We start from the raw sequence: 16,039 nt of genomic DNA on the forward strand, positions 1-16,039 counted from the left end.
ATTGTTTTTGCATCACATTATGATGTCATAGTGAAGCTGACCTTTGACCTTAGGAATATAAAATGTAATCACTTTAACCTATTCAACATTTATGTGAAACTCTTTAATAATTTGGTAATGAATTCTTGAGTTATGTCCAAAAACATGTTTTGTGAGGTCACAGAGAACTTGACCTTTGACCACCGAAATCTAAACAGTTCAAGGCTGAAAACATAATGCCTCTAGCCACAGCTGTCACCCGAATGCAGACATAAAAACATCATATAAAGGACACATTACATACCAAAAACCAGCAAGGTTACAACATACTGTCATTTTAGACCCATATTTTGTTGTAGTGGCATAAAGAAACATAAATCTCTTTATAGTTTCTGTAAAACATAAACAAAAAAACCCCACCAACGGATAGCAGGGACCAAAGGACTGAAAGTAAACAAACATTGCAATCTCAAAGCGGAGGGAAAGGGTAGAAAATCAGGATCAGACAACACTAATTATTTAACTTATGCTCTGATCTTTTATCATTCACTGATTACAGTCTTCCTCGATATCTTTGTACTTACTTCATCCTCCTTTTTAAATCCTGTATTTCAGAGAATCCAAGGTCTTATCTTAATACATCTCCTGATAAGGCATGTATATTTCATCTTATAGTGTAAACAGTGCAGACTGACTTCTCTTGCTTGGCTTCACAACATCTCATATCTCTACATTGTGCAACTGCTGTGAATCACCATCTGAACCTTTAAAAAGTAAACATTGTTTCAAGCCTTCACAGACTGCTTCCAAACCATGGCACGATAGGTTTCTTAACTCAATTTCTGTGGGATGTTAACTTTATCTTGTTAGTCGTAATAAACTATTTACTCATCTTGACAACACAGAATTTTTTATTAAAGCTTCATGGATGTTGGTAATTTATATGTCAAAGTGTACTTCAAACAGGATGTTGTTAGACCTGCAAAGTGACATAGAGTCCAGAGTCAATGTCCTTCAAGAATAGTGGCATGTACTAAATAAATAAGACTTGGACTATACTGCTTGAGTTGTGTGAGCTTTTATAAACTGATGGTTAATTTAATTTTACACTTTCTAAATGCGGTTGGCTATGACTTTAATTCATGAAGATTTTTTTTTGGGATTCCTTTGGGAGTCCTGGGCATGCAAGAGAGAAAAAAGGTCATTTGGAGGGTAAAATATAGGAACAAGCAATTCCAACATGTACATGGGTGCACACTACATACTCGGAGGCAACTTTGGGTCTCTCACATTACCTTACAGCATTCATTTGTCAGGTGGAGGGCACTGGTCTTTCAAATCAAGAATAGAAATCTTCTTCTACACAGTGTAGTTGAAGGCTACTTGTGAATAAAAATGCATTCATATAACCATTCTTTTATCATTCTGGCTGCTGAAAAAGGCATGCAGAGCAGGAGGAGGCAAATGACACACCTTAAGCCTGCTTTTGGTCATGCAAAATATACCTGGATTTCACATTAAAAAAAAACAGGCTCACATAACCTAATAGGAAAATAAATCTGACAATTTCTGACAATTTCAAAAACAAAACTCTATTGTAGAAATATAGCAATAATCCAAGGCAATCTTAAACCTATAAACCGGTACATTTTAACTCATGGAGTCGAAAACTTTTTGTTTTATTAAACATGTGTTAGTGCATCTTGAATTATCTTCCCTACATAGCTGAACTGAACCACTTTCTCAAAGATTGATGAAAAAGACTCTTGATCCAATTATTTCAACGTGTGCTTAAGCAACTCTTTGGACTCTTATACAACCATAAATAAAACAAAATGACCTGAATGTGCTTGGCAGCATGGTACCTCTTCTTTACTACTTTTAACACAAGTCTGTCTTTGCTGCCCTTCCCCCCTCATTTTCTGCTCTCCTGAACCTCAACTTATCAGGCAAGCCGCCTCGCTCTGACCCCCAACACACAACACCCAGCCCCCACTGCAAGGGGGGTGAAACATGTCCTGGATATGTGAGGTGGAATGCGTGTGCTGAGAGGAGTTGTTGGAGAGAGGCAGGGGGCTGATAAGCCTGGTGGGTGGAGAGAATGTGGGATGGATGCAGGGAGCGCAGGAGGAGGGAGGGAAGGAGAGACAGCACTGAGGACTCAATCAGATGGAGACATAAAAAAGGGGAGGGCGCACAGCAGAAGTTTGACACACTTAAGACAAAGACCACAGCAACTGCAAGTTAAGTTGTTTTCAGCCACTGATGAAGGAGCATCTCTGTACTTGCACTTATTCACAACAGTACAGGAATTCGATGTGGAAAAGAAAACAGAGACTCCGGGGCACAATCAGCTCCACTGACAACTCTGGATAGTGGAGAGAAGAAGCAGCAGGAGACCTAAGCTGCAGGAAGCCAACATACCACCACCAAACAGATAAGGTTTTAGGAGGGAACCTCCAAAATCTCACTAACAGCTCTCTCAACTTCACTCAAGGAAAGGAGGGTTAAAGTAACTGTTTCAAGAGAGAGGAGTGGAGGGTTGAAGGGATTTAGTGAAAAACTAAAAGACTTTGTTGAGGTGTAGGGGAAGACCCGTACGTCGAGGACTGGCTGGACAGTCAGGACTGAAAGTGATCTTGAGTGAGAAAAGCAACGACAATCTGGAGGACCAACAGCAAGAGGTCTACCGGGCCCCACAGCACAATGTGAGTACAAGTGCAGCTGCATCACTCAGACACGGTTAAATCATATGATTACAATTCAACCGCTGCAACATCTTCATACAGCTGATTACAGTTATGAGGAGCTAAAAGATATTATTTACTACTGATGAAGCAACAAGTCCAAGAGGTCTGAAAGACAGAATTAATTATCACAGCTGCTTTGTTCCAGACAATAGATTCATGGAACAATAGAAAATTTTAATGTATCATCCATGCATGATAACACTGCAAGAAGTAACTGAGCATGCAATGACAGCATGCACACTATGAAAAAAGATGCATCAAGTGTCTACATGCCAAGATGATGCCAAGACATTCAGAATTCCTTAATTTGTGTCAAAGTATGACATGGCGTATTATTCGAAAGAAATACTGAGAACAGAACAGTGAGTAAAATGGGTGGAGAGCCTAAATGTATTTTCAGTAGGGGGCACAATGAGTCACCCTGCACACACATATGTCAGAGCATACACACTTTCCTGCCAGTCCTTCCTGTGTGACCTTCCACCTTAAAACAACACTTGGGACAACAATGGGAGACAGACGTGAAGTATAAACAACACTTAGGCACCCAGGACAGCATCATAAATATTGTTCTCCACTGTAACTGCTGATATTCAGCGAGTGTGAACAAAAGTGCAGAGCAAAATATCTTCATATTAACAGTAAAGACTACATATGTGATCACCTGCCTGTTGTTTTGACAAAGAGGAAATACTGACAGGTTGACTGTCATCCTTACTGGAATTTTTCCATTACAGTAGATTTTTTTGGCAGCTGACCCTGCCTGACTGGAGCGTCACTGTCTCCTGACCTTTAAGAAGTGAGGATATCCTGCCACCAGACACAGCTGCGTACCACATAAAATCTGTCACAACAACGAATGAATGAAAAGGGAGCATGAATCACAGCAGAACTCACCTGGAGGACTGCTGGTCTCAAAATGTACGGTTTAATGAGACAAGCCAGACAATGTTAACTTATAAACCAAAAAACAAAACAGCCAGTGTTTTGCCATGATCCAGAATTCTCCACACTTACATTTATTTGTGGCAGCCTGCCACGATCATTTTTACCACCACGTATGGATTTCTTATGTTTGGAGCAAGATCGTTCATTAGAAGTGCTGTTGGAGTACGTATACCGCTGCGTTATTCATTACATCACTCTCTCACCTCTGCAACAGCTGCTCCTCTCATCCATCAAACTCACCAAATAGCTCCGACTGTATTAACTAATCAATTACGCAACCCTTGACGCAAACTCCACAAACTTTTAAGGAAAAAAAATGAATAAAGAAGAGTTATCTTTGCTCTATTCATGGATGCACAAAAAAATAAATTCAAAGAGTGATACTAAGGGAGACACACACATAACACATACATACACAAAACAACTGACTGTTATCAACTACCGCCACACGCAGATTTAAATTCTGTGTGAAACACTGTAACCTCTGCAATTACTCATAATAATTATTATTATCATATTATTATTGTTGTTGTTATTCTCATTAATATCATTATTATTATGTATTATCATCATTATAATAATAAGAGTTATTATTAGTATTATTCCACCAATTATCATTATTATTATTATTATCATAATTTTCCATGAACATGACCATTGATAAAAGAACCCTTTCTATTTTTATTTTACTGTGACCAATTTTTACAGTATTGTGCAGGACATTTTACTTGTAATTTAAATGTTTTCAAAATACATTTCTTTTACTCTTTTCTTTTTCTTTAACTTATTATACAGAGGTGGTGCAATTTCAGTATCATTTTTTAAGCTTTGCTCTAATTAAATGCCAACAGTGGTTGCATCTTAACATCTGTCTTTGATATCATATCTGCTTAACCCTCAGGCCTGATAGCACATATAAACACAAGCACATGGTTGTACATCAACAGACTTTGTTAGCAGGCAGTTAGCTTTCATCTCTCTACTACACAAACTGCATATACCAATTATGGCCCCTTTCCTTTTGGACAATCAGCTCTCTGATAATCATCACCTCACAGGCATCACACAAGGCTTGCTTCCTGAAGGATAAACCTCTAACCTCTGAGTGAACCCAGAGCCACAAAGAACTTTGAGGAGTGGAATTCTACAAAAGTATCATGTAACTGATGTATTCGACAACGATACTCATCCAGTTTTTTAACACGGGTTTTTCTACATAGACATACTAATCCTCATGTCTCAAAATACCTGGAATAGCACACACACTCCTGTCTGTAACTGACTGATGTGTTTACTTGTCTTTCCTCAGTTCACTATGAGTATGACTGGTACTCTAGAGAAGGGGGCCCACCACCAGGCCTTGGATCTGTCCGAGGAACTGCCGCCTCATCACCACCATCACCATAACAACCACCATCAGCATCTTCACCACTCTAACTCCCTGGCCTCCACCACCGCTGTGGGTGGAGGCAGGGAAACACCTTCACGTGTAGTCGTACCTCCTCCTTATTCTGCAGCGGAGAGCGGTGGTGGGGGCAGCGAGGCGCCTCTGGAGCTGCGGGGGTCCCTGGACTGCTGGGCCTGCTCGGTGCTGGTGACGGCTCAGAACCTGATTATTGCCACGATCAACGCCTGCCTCGCTGGACTGGTGTTCGGGACCATCCTGACGCCAGCCATCGTGATGGTGGTGTTTGGCTTCCTCTGCCACTCTACAGTAAGAAAAGGGGGGTAGAGGAGAGAGGGTGTATGAGTGAGTGTGAGCACTGTGTGCATGTTGAAGATGTTGATTGTGAGGCTCTTTACGACAGGCCGAGGAGCAGTCGCACTGTAACTGTCTTAGTACTAACTTACTGGAATAATTCAGTTTTTTGATGTGGGGTTGTATGGGATACTATCAGTGGACGTATTTTAGCAACTAACATAAAACAAACAGTTTAAGTGTGCGCTATATCGATATATTTAGAATATTTTCACTGCTTTACCTTACTGTCAAACAGTGATTTCCAATGGAAAAATGAAGTTATAATACAGTTCTCCTCAAAGCCAGACTCCAATGGAAAAAACTAATTTAGCATTGCAGAACATAGGAGATGCTGGCCTACTGCTGCCTTGATCAGTTTGTTTGTATTACTGTGGCGTTTTTAAGAGTTACTTTAGATTCACCAAAAGTCACACAATAACGCAAACTAGCTGATCAAAGCAGCGTTAGACCAGCAGCATCTGTGTTCAGTGTGCTAAAATGTCAATGCAGTCTGGTGGCTTTTATGAGAGCAAAGATGGGGAACTGAAGCCGATAACAGCTTCCCTGTTAAAAAGGGCTGCCGAACCGAGAGGTATGCAATGGAAATACTCTCAACATAGCAGATGCATAGACGTATACTGATTTTTTTAATGGCTAAAGTTCATTTTGTTGCTGCTTCCTGTCTACAGCAGCAGATTGCTTATTTTAGGTGATGGTACTCCAGCTTGTTTCTCCAAACTGGAGGCATGCAGACTAACATCTGCTGTATTTTTACACAGTCTATGGATAAGTCCCTCATTAGAGACCTCACTTCAAAAAATCTGAACTCTCCCTTTAAAAAAAGTTGATAAGACTCATTTTTTCTCTTGCTTGGAAAATGCAAATCTTAACTTTGGGCTTCCAAAAGAGTATGTGGGGGAAATCATAGAACAAGAACACACAGCGATTTGGTGCAAAATGATTTTTTTTTTTTTTTTACTGCCCTGTTGCAATTGGGCAAAATTTACCTGATTAATACTTCTACAGTATTTTATCCGACACATAATTCACCTTTTGACCTGAGTCCAGTATTTGTCCTCGGAAAATATTGCTGACCTTTATTTAATTAACTTAATTTATACCTCAACATGCAAAAAACATTTGAAACCACTGCGATGCCCTTGGGCGTGTGTCTGAGAAAAATGTGTTTGCATGTTAGCATGGATAAATGTTTACACACACATTTTCTTAATCCTAACAAGAGATGAGAGGGACAGGGAGATGGCTACATCTTTCTTTTCATTTAACATCTAAAAGTCTTAATCTCATAACTTTGATCCAGAAGTTTGAAATAGTTTTGCCTGGGGCTTAGGGTGGAGTTTAGCTCCATCAGCGATGAGAGGTTTTATAATCAGATAAGTCTGAGGTTCTTTCAGATGTTGAAGAGATGGAAGAACTGGCGAGGGCGAGGGGTCAGGAGTCTGGGGAGCCAGACATCAAAACCCAAAACTTAAAAAGACTGTTTGGTAGATAGTCAGGGATTACAGGACCTTTTTAACAGACAAAAAATAATAATGCACTGAATGTGGTGTGAATTTAATAGAGTATATAAAAGAAGACAAGTAAACTCAGACAAAACAACCTTCTTGACGCATTAGTCAGTGAGCATTAACCTAGGCTATCCCAAAAATGTAGTCACGGTTCAGAGACTTTTAATGCATACTGATGGCATTTCTGTAGGTCGACGACTGCCTTAATGACCTGAGAGAGCAGGATCCAGTGTTCTCCTGCTCTCTCACAATTAGGCCTCATGTGACAGCAGCTTAGAGAGGGATTAACCAGGACCGGAGGATGGAGAGAGGGGGAGAAATCAAAGAAAAAGGGGGTGAAAAGAAAAGCAGAGAAAGGCAAAGGCAAAATAAGTATATGGGGTTCTTCGAAATAAGCAGACATGACTGAGAAAACTTTGAAGACATTTTAGGGAATCCTGTCTGCAGCAATCATCCAGACATACACCCGACATAATATTTCATATGAGAAAAATAATCGCAGTCTTCCATCTGGAGCCATACAGGACTCGCAAAGTAAAAACAAACGTGGACAACTTGAGTCAGTCTTATCTGTTACAACCCTCCCCTGCACCCCCCTTTTACCCTTTTACTTTTTAAACCATCCCTCTCACTTGCTTACTCTTCACTTAACTGCCTTCCTCTTGTTTTGCTTTCCCTCTCCAGCTGGGATTTCTTTCTGACCAGCTGGAACTCAACACCTAGCAGGAGGGTGTCACAACATTTCTGTGCTTTTGTGGAAAAAGTACACAACTATCTGGAACGAATCATTTTCAGGTTTTACACAACTTAAGTACTAAAGTTTTTTCCTGAAATGTTCATGGGTCAAAATAAATTCTTAATCTTTCTTAGTAATCAATTATTTTATAAGACAAATGTGTCCCTTTACCTAACTCGTCAGCATGCCCTCTGCTATGATAAATAATCTTCTCCCCCATCAGGCCTGAAAACCTTTTTCACTCTGCACTTTCCTCATGCTCTCGGATGTTCACGTCATCCTTCATGGGGCGATAAGGATGATTCAGGCCTGCTGTCTCTCCATTCCCCTCCCACACTCAGATCCTGACCCTTTTACCTTCTCTCGCACTCCCCCAGAGTTCACCTCAGCAACAAGTGTACGTGCTTTGACACAGTATATACTGATCGAGAAGTCAGATTTATTGACTTTCCTCAAAATGAAATTTAGAGACTTGCTGATTCAGTATATGTAGGAGTGGGGGAGAGAGTGAGAGATCTCAGACTACCAACTGGTGTCTGTCCTCCCCTCAGACACACATACCCCATAGAGCACGTCATCTGCTGTCCTTATCTGTTCTCCCCTGCACTTCACGCAAGTATCTAAAAACATGTTCTGTAGGTGTAAAGGCAACTCAAAACACAGAAACAAACAAACAAAAAAAAACCAAAATCTGTATCTGTGTCGACTTTTAAAATCTTTGCCTGACATGACGAATGTGAATAGTTTAGATTAGATTTAGATTTCACTTTACTGTCAGAAATAATTCTGAAATGTGTCTTGTAACCCAGGACATCAGCTGTTTCACATAAATACAAAAATACAAACAACATTTAACCAAACAACAAAATCATACAATAAATGCTATAAATCAGACAGACAAACAGACAATACAAAAAGTGGATGCAGTGCAACAAATGACTCATTACCTGTTGCATCTGGTGTTGGACTGAGGTGCACTAAAGCTACTTAGGAGCTTAGTATGAAGCTGATGCAGCAGAGGGCAAAAATGCTGCTGGAATTCCGCATTCATGCTGCATAATATTCGTTAATAGTGTCATTGTCACATCATCTACAGTTACTAATGAGGAGTCTTTAAGTAAGACAACAGAGACTCTACCAGCTGCAGACCCAGTTACTCTGCAGCTGCTCCTGACCTTTGACCTCAATCTGAATTGCACTGCATTTTTACATACTAAATCATTGAACATTAAGACCATAAGAAACAGGATTATGATGGGACAGAAGCCAGTTAGCTGCCCAGACCGGCCAGATACACTCTGAATGGAAAGAAGGAAAAGAGTCATACTTAGGGCTGGGCAATAAATTGATATTATATTGATATTATTATATGGGACTTGTTATCGTCTTTGATTTTGGATACTCTAATATCCCGTGATGTCTTTTCCTGGTTTTTAAGGCTGCATTACTGTAAAGTATAATATTTCTTAACTTACCAGACTGTACTAGCTGTTTTATTATTTGTTTTTACCACTGAGTCATATTATCCACATTACTGATGATTACCTACAGGAAATTTTATTGTGCAAATATGTTGTTAAAGCAAAAGTTATCTACCCTAAAATATTGCTGAAATATCAATACTGAGGTATGTGGTCAAAAATAGTGTGATATTATATTTTATCCATATTGCCCAGCCCAAGCAGTACTTCTTCACTATTACCACACTGGAGGTGCCCAATGCCCCAGTGAAGCTGGCCAACACATCACACTGGGGTCTTAATGGGCAACATGCATGTTTGAATGTGTACAACTGTGTGAGTGTGGCACATTCCTGGAACTGTGTCACTCTCAGTAAAGTATCAAATTAAGGTTTAAGAAAATGAGGACAGACTTCAAGTGTAATGCTGGTTCACTGACACACTTACCTCTGTGACATCCTGCCACCATGTCATTCCAGCTGCTGTGTTTCTCCTCGTCTTGCAGGTCCGCCCTCACGGGACGACCCCTTACTGCTCAGACCTGCTGACTGACGGAGGCTGTGTGGCTCTGCTGGTGGTGGGCTTCCTCTTGGTCACTCCTCTGCTGGTCCTTGCGCTGGCTGCATACTGCCGCCTGGCCCGACACCTGCAGCTGGGTCTGTGCTTCATCCCATACAGCCGGGCCGTGTACAAGAACCTGCCGGCCACACAGCACCGTGGCCTGGGCACTGGCTGCTGTGGCGGTCGAGATGGAGCAGGTGGAAGTGGGAAGGGGAAGGTCTGGGTCTGACATGAAGATGGGAGGAAGCGGGGGAGGGGGTGTGGAGGGTGAAGTCAACCATTAGACAGAGAATATGAGCAAGTATTAAATCAAATAAATCTACAGCTGGGGTTATAGGAAGGAGCACATGGATATACTTCGTTCATTAAAAACAACAAAGCATCTAATCAGACCTCCATACAACCTTTACCTTTCCTGAATGAATCACAGGAAATCGTAAAACAAAAAAAAAAAACACACCTCACAAAGGTTGTACTGACACTAAACATAATTGTATTTTATCACATTATGTCATGAAAAAAAATTGTCATATGAAGTCTTTGGTTAAGTTGTTGCTGTTTCTTGTGTTATTACCTTTTGATAAATAAAGATTCTGGATATAACTGGAATAGTGTCTGTCCTGTATTGGCAATGCATGGGAAGGTCGAGTCTCCTACTATAGGAAAAGGAAAGGATTATGTAAGATCCTTCCCAGGTTAAGCGTAGACAAACTGGAGTCAGTGCCAGCCAATAACAACAGGAATGTGTAAACAGATCAGAAACACGACAGAGTGCCTCCAGAAGGACTACCTTTCTGTGGAAACCATCACAAATGCAAGAAAATGCCCCCAGAGAAATCATGTCTGACAAATTATTACAGATTTTATAGAAGGCATGTTGGTAAAGTCAACATTGTGACTAGACGGACAACACCTCAGCTGTGATAGACTTTACAGTGTGTGGTTTGTCTCCCCCATGTGGTGAAAGAGTGAAACGACGTGAGTCAAGAAAACAGAAGAGTATTTACTATGAAATACAGTTAAAGAAGTCTTTTTTTTTGGAAAATGTCAAATACAGACACGTTGAACGTGTCAATGAAGTTTGAGTTTTACAAGATAATCACACATTATTCACTTTGTCACCATCTGGTGGAAGATGAAAATAACTACACCATTACTTGACAACACTAAAGTCCCATGAAAATAAACCAGCATTTATACTGTGTAGAAAACACATGGGTGTAGAATAAGCCTGTACATAAGGCGAAAGAGGGTGCAGTTATATTTCGGGGTATATTTGCCTGTATTCCTTGAAATGTCAGCCAGTTACACATTTTCTGTTCATGGGGTTGTTAGCAAGTGTGTTAAGCAGAATTTAGTGGCATTTTCAAGCCAAATCCAAGTAGCCCCATTGGGTGAAGTTTACAGTCTTTGAATGACAGTTCGAGCAATGATAAGCTAAAGTCAACATACTACAAGGGCTCAAAAATTAGCCTGAACTAGCCTAACTGATGCTAGTTTGGGGAGACGGGCCATTTTCTGTCAGCTAAGTAGGCTACTTTAACATCAACATGACATTTTAACACAAACGTCAACTATATCGACACAAAGAGTTCACAAACAAATTAAGATATCACAATAAGCTCAAATACTTCAAAAGATGAAAAATAAAGATTTTCATGTGAGTGCCTACCTTTGATGGCGAAGACCGACTTGCTTCATTGGTAGCATAACAAACTCCTCCGCTGAACTCCATAAAGGTGTCTCAGAGTCTTGTTATGGTCGTTCCTCCAACACGACACCACGTATTCCCAAAAAGGTATCTACAAATATGCTTCCTATCATATATATTTACTAATGTTATACATATTTTAAGCACAGGTATGGACGAGCGAAGAACTCAAAAACAAACTTCGGGTGCACCTGCGCACACCGCCGGTATGCACATTGACCGGAACCAAAGTTAGTTACAGAACAAACATTTCCTATGCTTTTGACAGATGCAATTCCTGTATTTTGTTTTTGGAATTTTCTTGGTTAATTAAGACAATCTTAAATTTAAAAAGATAAAAGCAGGGCCATAAGAACACATAAAAAAGATTAATTTACCACGAAATTATGGACAATAATGAACGTTTAAGACAGATAATGGGGTTAAACGCAAACTACGTAGGTCATTATAACAGACGGGGGAAAAAAAGACAAAAAATAAAATTAAATGATAAAAGTAAACAACCATCCTTGACATGAAACTCGTTGTTGCTAAATATTCTCATGTTAGATAAGTTAGATAGTAAAACAATAGTTTGCCAGAGTCTAGCCAGCTATATTGTAAGCTGATGAGCCAGTAAAAATTGGAATTACTACTGTCCAGCAATGACAGCGCACTTGTACACATTTGTATTTCCCTCACTTATTGTCAATTAAATTGGAGTTATCACCACTGCCCCCCCCAAAACAAAAAAATCAGGATTTCATTATCATATGTTTTATCACTATATTATACTATATCATATACTTTTTAAAAATAATCTTATTGCATTTAAATGAAGAGCATGCGTGAGAGTATATGTGCAATCAATGTTGCACTTCAGTCTGCAATAGTTCCCATAGAAATTCTGTAGTCCCTGCAGAATTAAGAGCAGCTCTGCAAGGCTGAAGGGCCAATGTGTGAGAACTTTATTGCAATTACATGAGTCTCCAAAAAAAGACACTTAAACCTGGAATTTGAATCAAGAGGAGACTGTCCTTCTGAAGGACACATCAGTCACACTGCTGCTCCACGTTTTGCTTTCTAATCGTTGGCTGCATGTTTAGCCAGGTAATTACCTGTTAAGCCTCTGCGATTGAAAGAGGTTAAGTAGAGAAGGAAAAACAGTACAGAAAGGATAGTGCGCAGCCATTCACAACACAAGTAAAGCACGACTCAAGGAGGACGAGAAGGACTGTGCTGCTCGACTTCTTGCTTTTTTTATCTGTTCTGACCATTTAGAAGAAAAAATTAAGGTAAGCAAACTGAGTGAAATAACTGGACTTCTTTAACATGTCTAAACATGCATGTTTACACTGTAATCAATATATTCAAAAGAAGAAAGGAAAAAATGATAGTGTCCCCTGTATATCCACAGCATGTCCACCGCAGAAGAGAGGACAGCCTCTACATCTTCTGCCAACTCAGCCACAGCAGGAAGGTAAGTTTAGATGTCTGATTCTTGCTGTGTATGTGCACTTTATGTGGAGATGCAGCCATCTTTTGCACAGCACCACCACTAATTATGCCAATGCAAGTTCTGCTGATATATATTGAGTGAGTTGTTGAGAAAAGTATTCCCTGAATAATCAAAGTGTCCTTAAATCTTAATTGACATGCAAGCATATGAATTTGCAGTTTTTGCTGTTTAATAGTTGTGTTTTTTTTTTGTTTTTTTATTGTAGCAAAGATGGTTCCACATCAAGTTCAGTCTCTGAAACACCTAAGAAAACAAAGAAGTCCAAGAAAAACACAGAGAGCATGATCAAAGTTTACAACTCTGTGCTCGACAGTGTTTTTGGGGCGGTAAGTCGCATACATCTTGCGATTTAAATTCTCTAAATTTGAATGGATGCATTATTATGGCTCGAGTTTAAGTTATAGCATTTTACTTCCAACTGCAATATCCCCTCAGTCCTGCAATATTTAGACACTATTATTTGATAAAATTTGTGTTTTCCCTAATTTTCCTCACAGGCTATCTATAGCGTGTTGATATTTTAATAAGGGGCTGCACAGACATACAATTTCTGTGATTTAGATCTGAATACAGTGGATGCTCGTCAACAGTTAAAGGAACTGTATGTCAGACATTAAAACATCAGAGTCAGAAGTGAGCTTTAAGTCGAGCAGTGTGCTTACAGTTTGTGTCTGATCTTTCTGGAGCTGCTATCACTAAGCCGGGTGTGTCTGCAGTATTAATGGGTCGTTAGTTGAGGCTTACTGCCACACCTTATTAGGGTTATCCAAATGATGTGTGCTGGCAAACACTTGATCGATTCAGCTTGAAACTATTTACTTTTTCCACTGTATCTATCTATCGCATAAGACAATGGAAATTGATATATATACACTGTCATATAGACACATTTTATCCTTTTTTAAATTACATATTGTTATTTTAACATGCACAATATGCATGCTTAGAATTACTATGTACTTACAAATATTTGGATTAAACGCAATCAATGTATTTAATTCAAGGCTGGTGTTGGGATACTTTGGTAGCATTTATTATTGCAAACTGTACATCTAGCATCCTAGTTCTGGAAATATATTTCAACATTTCAACATTTTTTTTTTTTTTTACCGTTTCTGCAGGAGAGAGAACTAGCTCAGGCTGAGTTGGACGGTAAGTGTCACTGACGCAGCACAGTAGTTTACAGAGTCATTACAATTGTTAACATGTTAAAAGCGCTGTCTTAAGTAATAAATAAAACACCCCATCATTATTTGATCTGATAAACCACATCTGGAACTGTTCTTGTCTCCTTGTGACCCCTGACCTCTTTTACAGAGTTGCAAGAGGCCTTCAAAGAGTTTGACTACGATCAAGATGGATATCTGAACTACAAGGATGTTGCTGAATGCATGAGGACTATGGGATACATGCCCACTGAAATGGAGCTGCTGGAGATTGTTCAACAGATCAAGATGAGAAGTGAGCAAACAATAGCCCTTTAAATATATATATATATATATATATACACACAATACAAGCACACAATGGCTTTAAAATATGCATTTGTCCTCTCCATAGTGGGCGGGTTGATGGATTTTGAAGATTTTATTGAGCTTATGGGACCCAGGATGATGGGGGAGACTGCTCACATGCTGGGACTCAAAGAGCTCCAGTCCGCCTTTGTGCAGGTCAGTCGACTGATGATTAGCAGTCAGTCAGATGGATTTTATCAATATGACACATAAAGAACCTCAGTCAGGTTGTATGCATCACTATGGGAGTCAATCTCTGCCAGTGTCATGAAAGCATCGCAGAATAATGACACACTTTCTCCAAATAATAACTTAATATCTCAAAAATGATGAGAAACGATACTAAGTCATTATTTTAAAGAGCACCTCATTATTTTTGAGTTAAGTCATTATTTTGAGTGTCTCGTTACTTTGAGATTAGTCATTATTTAGAGATGTCAGTTTGAGTTTCTGAGTATTTTGAGATTTTATTTTTTGAGATACTGACTCATTACTTCGTTTTCTCATGATTTTGAATTTCTCATTATTTTGAGACAAGTAAATATTTTGAAATAAGTCATTTGAAAGTTTTTCATCATTGTGAGCATTTCTTAATATTTTGCGATGCTAACTTTTTCTTAAAAGGTTTTTGAAATACTAAATCATTATTTTGAAAAACATTCTCATAGTGACTTACAGGATCTTTTTGTTTCATTACACTGGTGTAAAATCTCCACCCATCTCAGTGAATGAATGCAAATTTAAGTATTAATAATTTCCAACAAATGGTATTGGATACTGTTAATTTCAGAAATTTCCTTGCATATCCCAACTCTGAATTACTGAAATTTTCAAAGTAAAGCCCCCATTTCTTAACCAGCTGGTCATCGTTTTCTCTGTTCTTAAAAGTTTGACATCGATGGAGATGGAAAGATCAACCAGGATGAAATGAAGGAGGCAATTAAGACGTTGCTGGGGGAGAAGCTGAAGAAAGGAGAACTGGAGGAGATCTTAAAGGAGCTGGACATTAACGCAGATGGAAGCATTGACTTTGAAGGTGAGAATAAAAAGCTCAGGCACATTTCTACTTTTGACTTTTTGGCCCAAAGAGTGCAGATTTCACATTGTTGGTCTTAATCATGCATCATGTTTAATGCATGTGTGATAAAAACGATTTGCACTTTGCTGTTAATGAAAATCTCAGCACTGATTTGACTTTACTCTCCTCCTCCTCAGAGTTTGTGATGATGCTCTCCATTCGCTAGCTGCTGAAAAGACCGACAATAACAGGATCCACTAATGCTAATCATTCCATAGGTAGTTTACACAACTATAACCCAATATTTACAATTTGGCAATGTTTTGTAATGCAGGTGTAGACATCTACGACATAATATGTGCCTGACTGTAATAATTGTGTGAATGATGACATGCTAAAGGAGCAGGAAAGATGCCGCATGACCATTGCATGGCATCAAATATCGTACATGCTGTCAACATGGAGTCATTTTGCAGTGAACATGTAAATAAGAGTGATATGTTTTGCTATTTTAATAAAGAAATCAAAATTATATGTATTTAAAATGTGTCTTTCGATTGGAAAACATGACACTATTACTGTATTTACATAATG

At 39.1% G+C, this 16,039-nt stretch overlaps 2 protein-coding genes across 2 annotated transcripts; both read left to right on the top strand.

Annotated features, from left to right (window-relative positions):
* Positions 1 to 2,129: 2,129 nt before the first annotated feature.
* Positions 2,130 to 10,313, top strand: tmem88b (transmembrane protein 88 b). The gene is made up of 3 exons (XM_042511807.2): positions 2,130 to 2,687; positions 4,987 to 5,391; positions 9,649 to 10,313. The coding sequence occupies exons 2-3, from the start codon at positions 4,993 to 4,995 to the stop codon at positions 9,931 to 9,933; spliced, it is 684 nt and encodes a 227-aa protein (XP_042367741.1). The 5' UTR covers positions 2,130 to 2,687; positions 4,987 to 4,992; the 3' UTR covers positions 9,934 to 10,313.
* A 2,238-nt stretch (positions 10,314 to 12,551) lies between these two features.
* On the top strand, positions 12,552 to 15,983 carry LOC121962345 (calcium-binding protein 2). Its single transcript, XM_042512585.2, has 8 exons — positions 12,552 to 12,689; positions 12,812 to 12,874; positions 13,119 to 13,239; positions 14,035 to 14,065; positions 14,231 to 14,374; positions 14,474 to 14,583; positions 15,316 to 15,463; positions 15,643 to 15,983. The coding sequence occupies exons 2-8, from the start codon at positions 12,813 to 12,815 to the stop codon at positions 15,669 to 15,671; spliced, it is 645 nt and encodes a 214-aa protein (XP_042368519.1). The 5' UTR covers positions 12,552 to 12,689; position 12,812; the 3' UTR covers positions 15,672 to 15,983.
* The last annotated feature ends 56 nt before the right edge of the window (positions 15,984 to 16,039 follow it).

This window comes from Plectropomus leopardus, chromosome 23 (genome assembly GCF_026936395.1).
Source record: "Plectropomus leopardus strain MGB_pleo_1.0 chromosome 23, ASM2693639v1, whole genome shotgun sequence".
NCBI lineage: Eukaryota > Metazoa > Chordata > Actinopteri > Perciformes > Serranidae > Plectropomus > Plectropomus leopardus.

What these genes read in the sequence shown, in the direction of transcription:
- LOC121962345 (XM_042512585.2), top strand. Translation starts at nt 12,813, where the DNA reads ATGTCCACCGCAGAAGAGAGGACAGCCTCTACATCTTCTGCCAACTCA. An exon ending in TCCAGTCCGCCTTTGTGCAG is followed by an intron (nt 14,584 to 15,315) that starts GTCAGTCGACTG and finishes TGTTCTTAAAAG; the next exon opens with TTTGACATCGATGGAGATGG. An exon ending in TGGAAGCATTGACTTTGAAG is followed by an intron (nt 15,464 to 15,642) that starts GTGAGAATAAAA and finishes CCTCCTCCTCAG; the next exon opens with AGTTTGTGATGATGCTCTCC.
- tmem88b (XM_042511807.2), top strand. Translation starts at nt 4,993, where the DNA reads ATGAGTATGACTGGTACTCTAGAGAAGGGGGCCCACCACCAGGCCTTG. An exon ending in GCTTCCTCTGCCACTCTACA is followed by an intron (nt 5,392 to 9,648) that starts GTAAGAAAAGGG and finishes CTCGTCTTGCAG; the next exon opens with GTCCGCCCTCACGGGACGAC.